The following is a 14009-nucleotide window of genomic DNA, read 5'->3' on the forward strand; positions in this document are numbered from 1 at the left end:
CCTCTCTCATAAGCTGGAGTTTTGAAGGCAGACACTGCTGGACCCTTTCTCCAGGCCACTGCACTATACTCTTGGTGGGGCAGGAAGTACTTAGTGGGGCCGGAGTAGCTGGACAGACACTAGTAAATGGCAACCACAGGAGAAATAAAGAGGCTCAGATAAGGAAAGGTGTGGGCTCAGTCACTCCTCTGTGTGTGACATGTTAGGTTAAAAAGATTTGAGCATAACACATTCTACTAAGAAACTAAATATGGGGGCTGGGGATTTAGCTCAGCGGTAGAGCGCTTGACTAGCAAGCACAAGGCCCTGGGTTCGGTCCCCAGCTCCGAAAAAAAAAAAAAAAAAAGAAAAGAAAAGAAAAAAAGAAACTAAATATGTGAGCTGGGGAGATGGCTCAGTGGTTAGGAGCACTGACTGCTCTTCCAGAGGTCCTGAGTTCAAATCCCAGCAACCACATGGTGGCTCACAACCATCTGTAATGGGATCCGATGCCCTCTTCTGGTGTGTCTGAAGACACCTACAGTGTACTTACATATAATACATACATACATACATACATACATACATACATACATACATACAAGAAACTAAATAGTGGGTGGTGGCAGCATGGGTGGTGGTGAGTTTAAGGCCAGCCTGGTCTATAGAGGGAGTTCCAGGACTGCCAGGGCTACTGTCTCAAAAACTAGGGGTAAAAAATAAAGTGAGTATGTACAAAATGTTAAATGATAGCCATGGGGCTGAAGCCATGAATCTAAGTCAGTGGTAAAGCACTTAGCACGGGTGGGGACCCTCGGATCAACCTCAATATCATAACAGACACAGACTATGTTCACTATAAATTTTAATCTGATATAAAATGTTAAACATACTAAGAAATAAAATGTGGTGACTCAATTGGACTTTTGTAATGCTTCCCCACCAGCCTGATTTGCAGCTGCCCTGAGTTCTGAGAATGCCCTGCAAGGAGCTGAGGAAATGCGGGCAGTGGGTGAGGACCGGCACAGACCGGTGTCTACCAAGACCACCACGCACGACCCCGGAGCCTCGTCCTCGTCAGTCCCCAGAAGTAACACAGACTCTGACACTCTGCCTCTCACCAAGAGACTTCTTCCAGAATGGCTAGAGGCAATCAGCACGGCAGTGTCTGTTTAACTAACTCTTGGGGTAGCTATGCCTCTGGCTCTACATTGCCAGCATTTAAAAAAAAAAAAAAAGCACTTCTTCCTGAGGCAACATCCAATCAACAGCACTGATTTTAAAAAAGGGCAAATTCATTGGCCGTTGTCATTGCCATCAGAGCTGTGATACTAGGTGACAAACCACAGGCACAGGAGGAGCAAGGGCACTTTTATAGAGCAGCTCCCTGTCAGGGTTCCATGCACTCCGTGGAGTAGGGCTTCCAATCTCTTCAGATGTCTCTCTGAAACAGTCTCACAAGAGGCTGGCTTTGAACTCACTAAGTGCCGGGGCGCAGGGTGTGAGCCACTATACTCCTTTCCTTTTTTTTTTTTTTTTTTTTTTTTTTGAAACCAGAACACTTATTTCATGAGTGCTGAAATCTTCAACATGAACTGGATGCTGCAACAATTTCACTCTTGGGTCTAGGTTTTTCCTTCACAGGAGCCATGTCTAAACCTAGGATAGACAATCCAGGAGCCTCATTCCCCCAGGCCCAGCACTGTTCCGCCTCCTGGTCTTGGCACTCTGTTAAAGACTCACTTGTGCTTGGCAGGGCAGCCACACTCGCCGCCACTACAGGTCGACTTCGGAGGGTGGTAGGACTTAGCGTAATGGAAGCAGGACAACGTGTCTTAGTTCTGAAGCTTTCCAAAGGATGACGTTCCTTTTGTTGCCTTGCTTCTGCAAGAGCCACCGTACTCAAGTCTGAAAATTCTATTATTCAGATTCGGCCTCATTAATAAAAATTTAAAATATAAAACTACAATATACCTGTGAGTTACATATTTAAAATGGGTATTTTTTCTCAAAATACACGCTTCAACGAATGTGAAATGGATTTTCATTCACCTCTGTTGGTAATACCTGGTTGTTTGTACCTTGCTTCTCAAAAGGAGTCAAAGAACGAGGAAGTGATAAAAACAGAAGCTTTCCAGCTCACAGAACGGGATTTCTACCTTTGGCAAATACATCAGGCTCTCCAGTACCCAGATGGGGACACTGCACATTCTGACAGGTACGGACGGCCTGTAGTGTCCCAGAATTCCGACACCTGAAGATGAAGGGGACAGAAAAGGCAAACTTTCCCTCAGTGGCCCAGGTAGGTGCCCCAGTGATTAGGAAACTGGCTTAAACTGGTTAGGCATTTAGTTTCCAGTTCCCTTTTTAAAGCTGTCACCTGAGACCAGCTCAACTCTGGCAGCAAGCACAGGAGGTGAGGTGTTCCGCTCAGCCAGCAAACACTGGAAACCTGCAGTCACGTCAGTGCCTTAGACATTTAGAAAGTTACAATTTTACAGCGGCACAAAGGCCTGGGAGGACAGGTACACCCATAAAACAATTTTGTACATTCTTCGTGGAAAGAGGCATGTTTCAAACAACCGAAGTACTCACAGGCTTCACTCAGCCTCTAGGATCTGTTCCCCAATGCTGTTTGGCTTTAAGGTCTCTCAGACAGCCCACCCCTGACCGCTGCTTTGTCCCTGTCTTTAGACAGGGTATTGATAAGTAAATGCTGGAGTCCAGTCCTTCGGCCTCAGCTACCCGAGAGCTGGATGGCAGGCTACGCCTGTGCAGGTTCCAGGAACTGCTCTGCCCCGTTATGTAGCAGGAGACTCTGCTTGTTCATCAGTTTTCTGTAAAGCCCATTGGGCTTCAAAAGCAGCTCCTCATGTGTCCCATGTTCACAGATCTTTCCTTGGTTAAGGACGGCAACGAAATTGGCGTTCTTAATGGTGGAGAGGCGGTGGGCTATGATCAACACGGTTCTTCCCTCCATCAGCCGGTCAAGCGCCTCCTGGACCAGGTGCTCGTTTTCGGCATCCAGTGCGCTGTGACAGACAAGGCCACACAGGAGGCAGAGATGACAGAGCTGCACACATGGCTGCACACACTGCGAAGACACCCTCCAGCCCGGACACACACGCCAGACACACATCGTCACCCACGTCACAGAGATAACCTCACCTGGTTGCTTCATCGAGGAGAAGAATTTTGGGGTTCTGAAAAAGTAAAAATGGAAGAAGAGAAATGGCAGATCAATGAACACAGCTCTGGACAGTGAGCAGACGGCTAAGACAGTTCAGCACGGAAAGGTGCTAACCACCAAGCGTGACAGCCTTAACTCGACTGCCAGACCCGACAGCATTAGAAGGAGAGAACTGATCTGACAAGGTGTTTGCTGGCCTTTGTGTACCCCAACCCAAGGTAAATAAATAAAATGTAGTGAAAACATTTAAAGTCGACCATTATACTTCTTAAAAGAGTTATTTATTTATTTTACATATGTGAGGACAATGCTACTCTCTCAGACACACCAGAAGAAGGCGTCAGATCTCATTACAGATGGTTGTGAGCCACCATGTGGTCGCTGGGAATTGAACTCAGGACCTCTGGAAGAGCAGTCAGTGCTCTAAACACTAAGCTGTCTCTCCAAGTAGCTCCAGTTTTTAAGCATTTTTTTAAAAAAAAACTTAATCAAAGGGAAGTTATTACATTGATTTAAAAATGAAAAGCAAAGGCTGGAAGACAGCTACAGTGTACTCACATACATAAGTAAATAGTTGTTTAAAATAATCACTACATACTGAAGAGAGTAGTCAGGGAGATGTTTCCTCAAAAGCACAGAGTCTGCCTCCCCACCAAGAGGTTCTTCCTTCTCCTGGCTGGAAATCTGTCTGCTGGAGGCATCTGATCTCCTCAGCAGAACAACCGAGTAAAGGCTAAACCCCACTCTGACACTTCGTTCATCATCAGCCACCAGTCAACTGATTGTTCCAGGTAAGAGGTCCCCAGACACTACTTCCACAGCAGATTGTAGAGACGTCTCTCAAATGTGACAAATACTCGGACAGTAAGCCCGTGAGCGCAAGCGCGCGCGCGCACACACACACACACACACACACACACACACACACACACACACTCCTCACAAAGTCGTCGTCTTACCTTCAGCAGAGCTCTGGCTATTGCGATCCTCTGCTTCTGCCCACCTGACAGAGACAGAGAAGGCAAGCGTAACAAAAATGCTTAGGAAATTTCCCACTAAGACAAGTGATAATTTGGAGGGAACTTTTTCCATTTAACCACAATGTTTGGGCAGGACTTTGTTTTTAACCACACTGTCCTACCAAACTGCAAAACAAGCAATTACTATAGCTAACGCAGACCGAGGCTTTCCTCCTTCACAGGGGATTTCCCTGAGCACACAGGCCTGTTGATCTGTAACAGTCGTGACTGGAGCAGACCCTAGGATTGCTTCCATTTCTACCGGTGAAAACTGATACCTGGTGTGGTGGTGAATGCCTTTGATCTTAGCACTCGGGAGGCAGAGACAAACTGATCTCTGACAGGATGTGGCCATTCCTGAAACTCCAGGGAGTAAAAAGCAGCAGCAATGCTTTGCACACATCTCCATTGCTCCGTGCTGGCACGCGGCCTTCATCCTTCCCTCCTATGGTCTTTTGTCTCCTTGCCCCACAGGTTGGTTTGTTTGTTTGATGTGCACAAGAAGCTGGAGGTTATAACCCAGGCACTTGTCCCCTTCTCTTTTAAGCCCGAATTCCATGCAAAATCAGGGAGCAGGTGGCGTGTTCAGATGCAGGCTTGGAGTGAGGAATCCAGCCATTCCCATCCGCCTTGCATCTGGCTCCTTCCCAAGACGCCATCTTCCAGCAGACAGGACTGCCTGGCGCTCACACCTCCTTATGTGGGTGGGTGGTCTAATGAGACCCCATTCTACTTGAGGTACTAACAGCATCCTTTCAAGCTGACCAATGATGGGACATCTTCATTCACAGTGACACTAGGTTGCATGTCATTTCATCGAGGTGCTGCCCTCACATGGAGCCATTGTGGGATGCAGCAAATCCCCAGCCTGGCCCTCCGAAGTGTGGAGCTGAGTGCCCCAGAGTGGTCCTTGGAGCATCCTGGGGTGAAATCCTGTAGCAGCGGCTGGTGCCCCCTGGAATACTGCCCTCGACATCAACTAGCATGCGGAAAACCTATAATGAAATATCTACTCCCAGGCATTTGGGTGCAGCGGGATATAGCTACACTTCTGGAGGGTGACACAGGAAGACTAAACATTCTGAGCCAACCTGGATGGACAATGAGATTGCGCCTCAAAAAACAAAAGGAGCAAAGGGCCTGCAGCCTCCTTGACTGAAACGGAAACCTGAGGATCCTGCTAAAATAAAGAACGTGCAGCAATCGCTCCAAGGGAGCGGGGGACGTGAACGATGAGCCCCCAGCCATGAGTCTCCCGTGATGATTGCTCTTCAATCAATAATCATGGTATTGTTACTTCATTTGTCCTCTGTGGTCTAACCTCAGAGCTGGGAGGACCACTACCAGGTGTAGCCACCAGACACCTCCCTCAGAGGATGGGTGCTCAGAACCTCTAGAAGAAATACGTTTCAGCATTGGCATCGAAAAAAGAAGTTTTGGGGGCTGGAGAGATGGCTCAGTGGTTAAGAGCACCGACTGCTCTTCCAGAGGTCCTGAGTTCAATTCCCAGCAACCACATGGTGGCTCACAACCATCTGTAAAGAGATCTGATGCCCTCTTCTGGTGTATCTGAAGACAACTACAATGTACTTATATATAATAAATGAATAAATCTTTAAAAAAAAAAAGAAAAAAGAAGTTTGTGTGCAACAAAAATGTGCTCGTCTTTAGCTCCAGCACAGGTCGCACTTCACACTGTACAGCCAGTCGGAACGAGCTTCCCTTTCCCCCAAGAACGTGATGCCCACTGTGAGCAAATGTGCAATTGTCTGCTGGACGTGAAGATGTCCCAGAAGGGCCAACCCTGCCTCCCCGAGGTGAAGCCATTCACATGCTCAGGCCCGAAGGCCACAGAAGGATCACAGTCTCTCTTCACAAAGCCCTCAAGTCAAGAAGGCTTTACGTTTTTCAGAGGTGCTTTAAGGAGACAAGTACAGCCTAGGAGGTAGCTCGGTGGTACAATGCTTGCCAACAATGCTTAAGGCCTGGGGCTCTACCCCTATCGCTACACAAGACAATGAAAGGGCATCAATGAAAGAGATGGCAGATGATCCATCAAAGTGTTCACTCTTTGCCCTGTCTGCTGGAAAGTTCACTGGTCCTCACTGGGAAATAAGAACCCTTTGTGGTAATATGAATAAAAATGGCCCCATAGGCTCATATATGTGAATGCTTTGTTACCAGAGAGTCAGTCAGTCTCTTTCTCTCTCTCTCTCTCTCTCTCTCTCTCTCTCTCTCTCTCTCTCTCTCTCTCTTTGCTTGCTTAGGATCGGGATGTGCTCCTTCTCCAGCACCATGCCTGCCTGCTGCTGTCATGCTCCCCCTGCTGCGGTGCTCCCCACCATGATGATAATGAGTTACCCCCTAAAACCATAAGGCAGCCCCTAATTAAATGCTTTCTGTTTATAAAAGTTGCCTTGGTTGTGGTATCTCTTCACAGCAACAGAACAGTCTGAGATGACTTCTGTGCTGAGTTTCTGTGAGATAATCCTTTCCCTCAGGCAGGCTGTCATTGACCACTACATCACACCTCTCTTCTTTAATTCCCTAAAGCCTCAGGTTGCAAAGGACATCCTTCCTCTTCCTCAGATGAGCTCAAAGGCTTGTTGTCACTCACGAACTAGCAGCAGTCCCAAGGAAAGTTCTGGGTACAAGTGAAGGAAACACATCCTTTCAGGAAGGATGAGGGAGTTCTCCCAGACTGCAAGGATGGGAACCTCATCTGTAACCGACAGTGCAGCGGGAACCACGTGGGAACATCCTGGGGTAGGTGCTTCTGCTGTACTGCGGGAGTTAAGTCAACAAATGCTACATGAGGACCACGTACCAGACAGGAGGACACCCTTCTCCCCGACCACAGTGTCGAAGCCCTGTGGGAAGCTACGAATGAACTCAGCAGCATTGGCCACTTCTGCGGCCCTCTCCACCTGCCGGGCTGTGACCGAGGAGAGGTTGTCAGCACCATAGGCAATGTTTTCAGCAACAGAGCAGGAGAACAGGACTGGCTCCTGAAAATGGAAACACAGCACATTTGTCAGGAACTTCAGACAAATCCCATGGGCACCACGGAGCTGAGGCCGGGCCTCGGTCAAGAGTGACGCACACTGTCTGGAGGTCTTGTTCTTCTTCAGCCTCACCCAGCTGACTTTAAAAGTTCCAGTTCAGGTAAAGGTGCCGGTCGTCAAGCCTGATAACCTGAGTTCTCAAGCCCAGAACCTCAGTAAAGGAGAGAACCAGTTCCCCTAAGCAGTCACCTGACCTCCACATGCACACCGTGCTTTGTGTACATGCATGTGTGTGCACATACAGACGGGGACACACACAGACACACACACAGACACACACACACACAGACAGACAGACAGACACAGACACAGACACACACACACACACACCCCAAATAATGTAATTTTTTTCAAAAAGGTCCCAGTTTACCACGAAAAAGACCAATGGTTTGCTGTCTTCACCACACTGTGGGAAGGAGACCACGATTGCTGACACATGACATTCTGTAGGGCTAGCAAGGCCTGGAGGACCCAAGTCTGACAAAGGGTCCGTGTCTATCCCTTGCTTTCTGACAAACGACCAGACCCCACCACAACTTCCTGATGGAACCCAATGCAGCTCAGCAGTCTCTCGTCTCTCCTCTGCCCTCAAGACACACACTGCTGAGGGAGGTCTAGGCGGTACCCCCGCTGTACCATCCACCACTCTAGTGCACAAGTCCCCATCACAGGGCAGGAACAGGATGCACGGGAGTGACCACAGGGTGCACAGCGGTGAGAGAAAGCTGGCTGGGATTCGGCTGTTGCTCCGTGCGGTCCTGTACAGGCAGCTCTGTGAAGAGGAGCCACACTTGGTTCCCACAGCCTTGCAGGGGAACTGTGAGGAACAGCAAGAGCTTCTGCCATGCTTCCTCGAGCCCCCAGTGCTGCACAGAAACACCAGTCTTGGCTCTCAAAAAAGTCAGCACTGCAATCGATGAAGTCTGTTTAGTCCCTGGGCCCCAGGAAGTTTATGTGTGGAGTAGGTGTGTGTGTGTGGAATGGTGTGTGTGTGTGGAGTGGGTGTGTGTGGAATGGTGTGTGTGTGTGGAGTGGGTGTGTGTGGAGTGGGTGTGTGTGGAATGGTGTGTGTGTGGAGTGGGTGTGTGTGGAGTGGGTGTGTGTGTGGAATGGTGTGTGTGTGGAGTGGGTGTGTGTGGAATGGTGTGTGTGTGGAGTGGGTGTGTGTGGAGTGGGTGTGTGTGTGGAATGGTGTGTGTGTGGAGTGGGTGTGTGTGTGTGTGGAATGGTGTGTGTGTGGAATGGTGTGTGTGGAATGGTGTGTGTGTGGAATGGTGTGTGTGTGGAATGGGTGTGTGTGGAGTGGGTGTGTGTGGAATGGTGTGTGTGTGGAGTGGGTGTGTGTGGAATGGTGTGTGTGTGGAGTGGGTGTGTGTGGAATGGTGTGTGTGTGGAGTGGGTGTGTGTGGAATGGTGTGTGTGTGGAATGGTGTGTGTGTGGAGTGAGTGTGTGTGGAGTGGGTGTGTGTGGAGTGGGTGTGTGTGGAATGGTGTGTGTGTGGAGTGGGTGTGTGTGGAGTGGGTGTGTGTGGAATGGTGTGTGTCGAATGGTGTGTGTGGAGTGGGTGTGTGTGGAGTGGGTATGTGTGGAGTGCTGTGATCATCTGGAAGCCTCTATCCCACTCCTGACAAATATGAGACTGAGGAAAAGCACAGGGGAAGCAGCTCCGACGAAGGTAAGTGAAAGGGAAGCCTGTCTTCCTACCTGACTTACTGTCCCAATCTTGGATCTCAGCCAGACGGGGTTTAGCTGACGAATGTCATGGCCATCAAGACTGACTGTTCCTGATGGGAGAAGGCAGAGGTCACCACAGGTCAAGGATGATAAGCAAAGTGAACCCAAAAAGGAAGAAAATCTCCGATTCAGTGCTCCCACCCTCACTCCCTTTCTGACACAGGATCTCATGCAATCTAGTTAGCCTCAAGCTCCCTGTGGCACCAAGGGTGACCCTGAACTTCCCCTCCTCCCTCTGTCTTCCTGGGAGGGGGAGGAGTGTGCCACTGACCCCTCTGCCCCTAAGGCTGTGCTGAGGATCAAATCCAGATTTATGCAGACTAAACAAACACTAACCAGCTCATCCCCATCCTCAACCCAGGCAACTTTTGAAGACTGAATTTGTAGTCAGGACTTGGAGTGTCGCTAGTGGTGAGATATTCCCATGGCATGTGCAAGGGCCTCCGTTCTGTCGCAATCACTTAAAAAAAATGAACTTCCATAGTGTCCGCATGGAACCCAAAACCAACAAGGCAGGGACTTTCAGAGCAGCAGGAGTCTTCTGTGGTGTCTGAGGCTAGATCCTTCCCTAGGGGATGTTGAGCCTAACCAGCCCCCCTTCCTGAGTTTGGAGGTGCTGGCGGCTGGGCTACCTGGTAATGTTGGTGTTCCACGAATCTGATGTCTTTTGCAGAGCCTTGATTCCAAAGAGAAGCGTGTGGGACAGGGGCACACACAGCGTGCACTGGCTAGCAGTTCTGACGGCAGCCTCCTGACTCTACAGTCTCCTGATCATGCTGGAATCTATCAGAAGAGACCATGAAGGCCTGCTTCAGGGATGGGGAGTGTCCTGCAAGTTTAAACTGGAGTCTCTTCAGCAGCCTAAGACTGCAAAACGGTACACGTACATACATATCTCATGAACGGATGAGACAGCCTCACACTGGCTTTCAAAGTCCAAAAATTAAAGCTCATGTAGGCAGGAAAAGGGGTAAAGATAAAAAGTAACACCCTCTTGCTCTTAAAGGGTGGTAAAATCCTATTGAAAACATAGCCAAGCAGTGTGGTGCATGTCTTTGCTCCCAGCACTTCCGAGAAAGAGGAGGAAGAAGAAGAGGAGGAGGACGAGAAGGAAGGAAGAAGAGGAAGAGAACAGAGGAAGATGAAGAGAGAGGAGGGCTGGGGAGATGGCTCAGGAAATAGAGCATTTGCCACAGAGGTAAGGACCTGAATTCTGTAAAAACACACACTAGATTACAAAGAAGCAAGCACAGCGGATGCAGCCTGCAGTCCCGTGCCTCCGAGAGCTGAGGCGGAAGGGCCGCATGTTTAAAATCAGCCTTGCAGAGCTCAGCGAGAACCTGCTTTGAAAGAAAAGGTGAAGAGGGTTGGGGGGATCCTGCTCGCTCAGAACAAGGTCAGCAGCGTCACCACACAGAGGTGGACCCTGGCCGCTGGATTAGCTGTTCCTAAGACAATTAAGGAAGTGGGCCTGGTAGTGCATGCTTGGAATCCCAGCACTCAAGGAGACAGAGGCAGGAGGATTGCTGTGGTTTGAGATGAACCTAAACCTGGGTTCCATGCCAGTCAGAGCTTCAAAGGAGACACTGCCTCAGTAAACATAACCAAAAACAACAACAGTGACAACAAACAAACAAACAAACAAACACAGCCAAGAAGGGGGCTGGAGAGATGGCTCCATGGTTAGAGCACTGGCTGCTCTTCCAGAGGTCCTAAGTTCAAATCCCAGCAACCACATGTGGCTCACAACCATCTGTAATAGGATCTGTTACCTCAGCACATGTCAGGGCAGAGCTCCGGTGTGGGTATGGGAGAGCTGACAGCACCCATGGCTGCTGGCACCAGAAGGCATCTACTGGGCACTGCTGACCCATTTCCAAGGGCAGGAATATGGGGAAGTGTTGCCAGGTATGGTCTCCCCTGGGCATGGGGTGGGAGCTGGCGGCAGGAGAAGACCCCGACGGCTCAGGGATGCCTCTGCCTGCACTGCCACCTACCAGAACTGGGGTCGTACAACCGCAGCAGGAGTGAGACCACCGTTGATTTCCCAGAACCACTAGGGCCAACCAGCGCTGTGACAGATCCAGATGGGATGGAAAGACTGAAATCCTGGAACACGGACACCTCCGGGCGAGCAGGGTACGTGAAATGCACATTTCTGAACTCCAGGGCGCCCTGGAAGGTTTTCTCATCTAACACGATCCCCTCTGAAACACAAGAGGGGAGGCAGAAAGCTACAGTGAGAGTGGAGCTCGGGGCGCCCGTCTCCGTGTGTGTCCCCTTGCCTGACTGAAGTGAACAGAAACAGATGCTCCTGGAGGAGCTGTGAGGAGCGCTGCATGCTGGGCTTATCATGTAAGGTCTTGTGTGACCTTATGGACCTGAGGTGTCACCTTCTCTTGGGAGCAGTGTGAAAACCGACCCTTGGGTCTGACCCACCTCAGTCACAGTGCCACTGTGCTCAAGTAGCTTCTGTGCAGAGTTCTTCATCTACTCCAAATGAACGTTTTGAAGGCACAGTGACAGGGATGCATGGGAACCATGAGGATAAGGAGGGTCAAAGGTTTCTTAGCCCCAGTGTGGCCTGGCCTGACATGGAACACACACCACTTATCACTGGATCTCACGCTTTAGCTTTTATCAAGGCCACAGCACTGTAAGCGCCTAGCAGTATGCAGACATCCCCTGGGTGCTGAGTGGTGCTGCTCATGGCTACCCTCCGCCCACATCTCCTGCAGGTGGTCTAGGCCCAGGGCTTGAGGGACGGTGATGACAAGGAGGAGGAGATGGGCCTCCACTCGGTACCAGCAACCCAGCATTACTGCCCAGAGCCAAGAAATGTGAAGCCTTTTATTCATCTCTGCCTTCCCCAACCTCTTACAACTGTCAGGATCACTAAGGAAGGTTGGAGAAGGCCATCTGGGTGTCCCTGCTTGCTGCTACCCTGCCCTGGGTGGTAATGAGTGGCTGCAGGTGTACATACAGCATGCCGTGTCATCAGCCCCACATTTCCAGAACATCCCCCTAAGTGTACCTATCAGTGTCCCATGGGAACCCTGACCTCCCTGTTTTGCAGTTGGGGCCACCTCTTGGCAGTGGCCCATTCCCTGAGGAGGGCAGAATGCCAGTCTAACTGTCAAAACTAGGGACAGCCCCACCGCATACCCACCGTTAAAAGGCAGCCGTGGTTGTCTCTCCAGCAGCTCCCAGAGCCGCCCGCCAGCACCCAGGCCCTTCATCAGCTGGGAGTAGAATGAACTCAGACCTGAGGGCAAGAAGAGTCTATCATCAGCTGATGAGAAAGGCCACAGGCCCTCCTGCCTGGGGAATCCTGGAGACAGCAACCACAGCTGTCACTGTGTAACCTGTCACTCTCTCTGAAGAAGCTGAGGCCTTAGCTGCTCTACCTCTTACCCTAGTGCTCCTACAGCCTCTCTTTCTCAGAGTCCTATTAAGGAAAATGACCACACTGCTCACCAGTGACAAGTCACAGCACTGCAAGGAAAGCCACCTCCTCCTCAGACAGCACTTCAAGTGCAGCATGGGAGCCTTCCCCATGTGAACTGAAATCCCTACAGGAAAGCTCCTACAAGGGCCTTCAGAGACAGGAGAATCTTAAATGTGCACAAATAAGAGAAAGATGCCAGCCAGGAAAGGCTGCATGCTTTACTGATTCCAACCCCATGACACTTGAAAACTTCCAAACAATACAGATAGTAGAAAGCAACCTGCCAGGGGTAGAAGAATTAATAGGTAGACACGGAAAAGTGCAGGGCAACCAGGGCAACTCTCTTGTGATGTTACAATGGTGAATTTAGGGCAATACACATTTGTCCAGACCATACTGTGTGTGTGTGTGTGTGTGTGTGTAGACTCAGCAACTGTGTAACAATGGCCGCTCTGGTGAAAAGGGTACTAATCCTGACACTGGGGTGGGACAATCACTGAAAATGCAACAACGTTGCTTTTTAAAAAGAATTCTAAGACTGAAGACCAGCAGTTGTACTGTAGCTGTTGGTTTCAAGCAGACGCGCGACGCCTAAAGAACTGTCTTCCTGTGGTTTGTTGGCTATTCTGGACTTCAGTAGAGAATGACTATTCCATTTGGAGGAAACAACCCCTTGTTCTGTCTGGTTTGACAGCTTCAGTAATGACTGATTCTTAGGAACAGCAGAGTACTGCTGGGAAAAGTACTGGGAAAAAACTAATTACTTAAAACAAACAAACAAACAAAAAAAGATCTAAGGCCCATGTAAATTCCAGGCCAATGGGGTCTATATAGTGAGTTCCAGGACAGCTTTTAAAAAGGTCCAAAGGTGAGTGTGGTGACCCACACTTGTAATCCTAGTACTCAGGACACGGAGGCATGAGATTTCAAAGGCAGCCTGTGCTATACAATAAAACTCTCGATTAAAACAAAAATACTTGGGCTGGAGAGATGGCTCAGCGGTTAAGAGCACTGACTGCTCTTCCAGAGGTCCTGAGTTCAAAGTCCAGTAACCACATGGTGGCTCACAACCATCTGTAAAGAGATCTGATGCCCTCTTCTGGTGTGTCTGAAGACAGCTACAGTGTACTTAATACAATAAATAAATCTTTTAAAAAACACTTTATAGTTATTAAAACATGTAAATATATATGTGTATAGAACATATAAATGCTACTCTCAGCTTTTCCCAGAGAAGCATCTCCTTGTAGTGAATAGCAGTGAATAGAGAGGCTCAGCCATGACCCCAAAAATTGGCAAGATATCCATTGAGAGCTCACCCCTAACAGGGCTTTTATAGCACCTCCACTAAGGCTCAGGAATATTTGCCAAAGAATGGATCAAAAGGATGTCAGAACAAGAAGACAGGAGGAGGGGCTGTGGAATGCTTTCTTCCAAGCATCGAAAGCCTTTGCCATCAGGAGCTCACCCACCGGAGCCATGGTTGCAGACACTGGACCCCATAAGACTGGCCCTGCAATGGGCAAGAAAGGGGCCGACAGGGCCCTGCCATTCTCTGCTGAACTTCTGGCAA

General features: G+C 49.5%; 1 protein-coding gene and 1 non-coding gene across 5 annotated transcripts in view; one reads left to right on the plus strand and one right to left on the minus strand.

Annotated features, from left to right (window-relative positions):
* Positions 1-1502: 1502 nt before the first annotated feature.
* The window catches only part of Abcb10 (ATP binding cassette subfamily B member 10), a 31582-nt gene continuing 19075 nt past the window's right edge, over positions 1503-14009 (minus strand). The window contains exons 7-13 of one of the 4 annotated variants that reach the window (NM_001012166.1): positions 12158-12253; positions 10986-11195; positions 8959-9038; positions 7016-7196; positions 4129-4172; positions 3148-3182; positions 1503-3011 (exon numbers count right to left, since the gene is read on the minus strand). In NM_001012166.1, coding sequence (NP_001012166.1) covers positions 2744-3011; positions 3148-3182; positions 4129-4172; positions 7016-7196; positions 8959-9038; positions 10986-11195; positions 12158-12253 — 914 coding nt within the window. In that variant the 3' untranslated portion in view covers positions 1503-2743. Of the gene's footprint in view, positions 3012-3147; positions 3183-4128; positions 4173-7015; positions 7197-8958; positions 9039-9456; positions 9772-10985; positions 11196-12157; positions 12254-14009 lie in introns of those variants that run through there. The other 3 variants (XM_063278167.1, XM_039097899.2, XM_063278168.1) reach the window with 3 other exon arrangements.
* Positions 12971-13107, plus strand: LOC120098684 (small nucleolar RNA SNORA2/SNORA34 family). The gene has a single exon (XR_005497108.1). It is a non-coding gene; the product is annotated as a small nucleolar RNA SNORA2/SNORA34 family (small nucleolar RNA).

The sequence above is a fragment of the Rattus norvegicus genome, chromosome 19 (genome assembly GCF_036323735.1).
Source record: "Rattus norvegicus strain BN/NHsdMcwi chromosome 19, GRCr8, whole genome shotgun sequence".
Taxonomy (NCBI): Eukaryota; Metazoa; Chordata; class Mammalia; order Rodentia; family Muridae; genus Rattus; species Rattus norvegicus.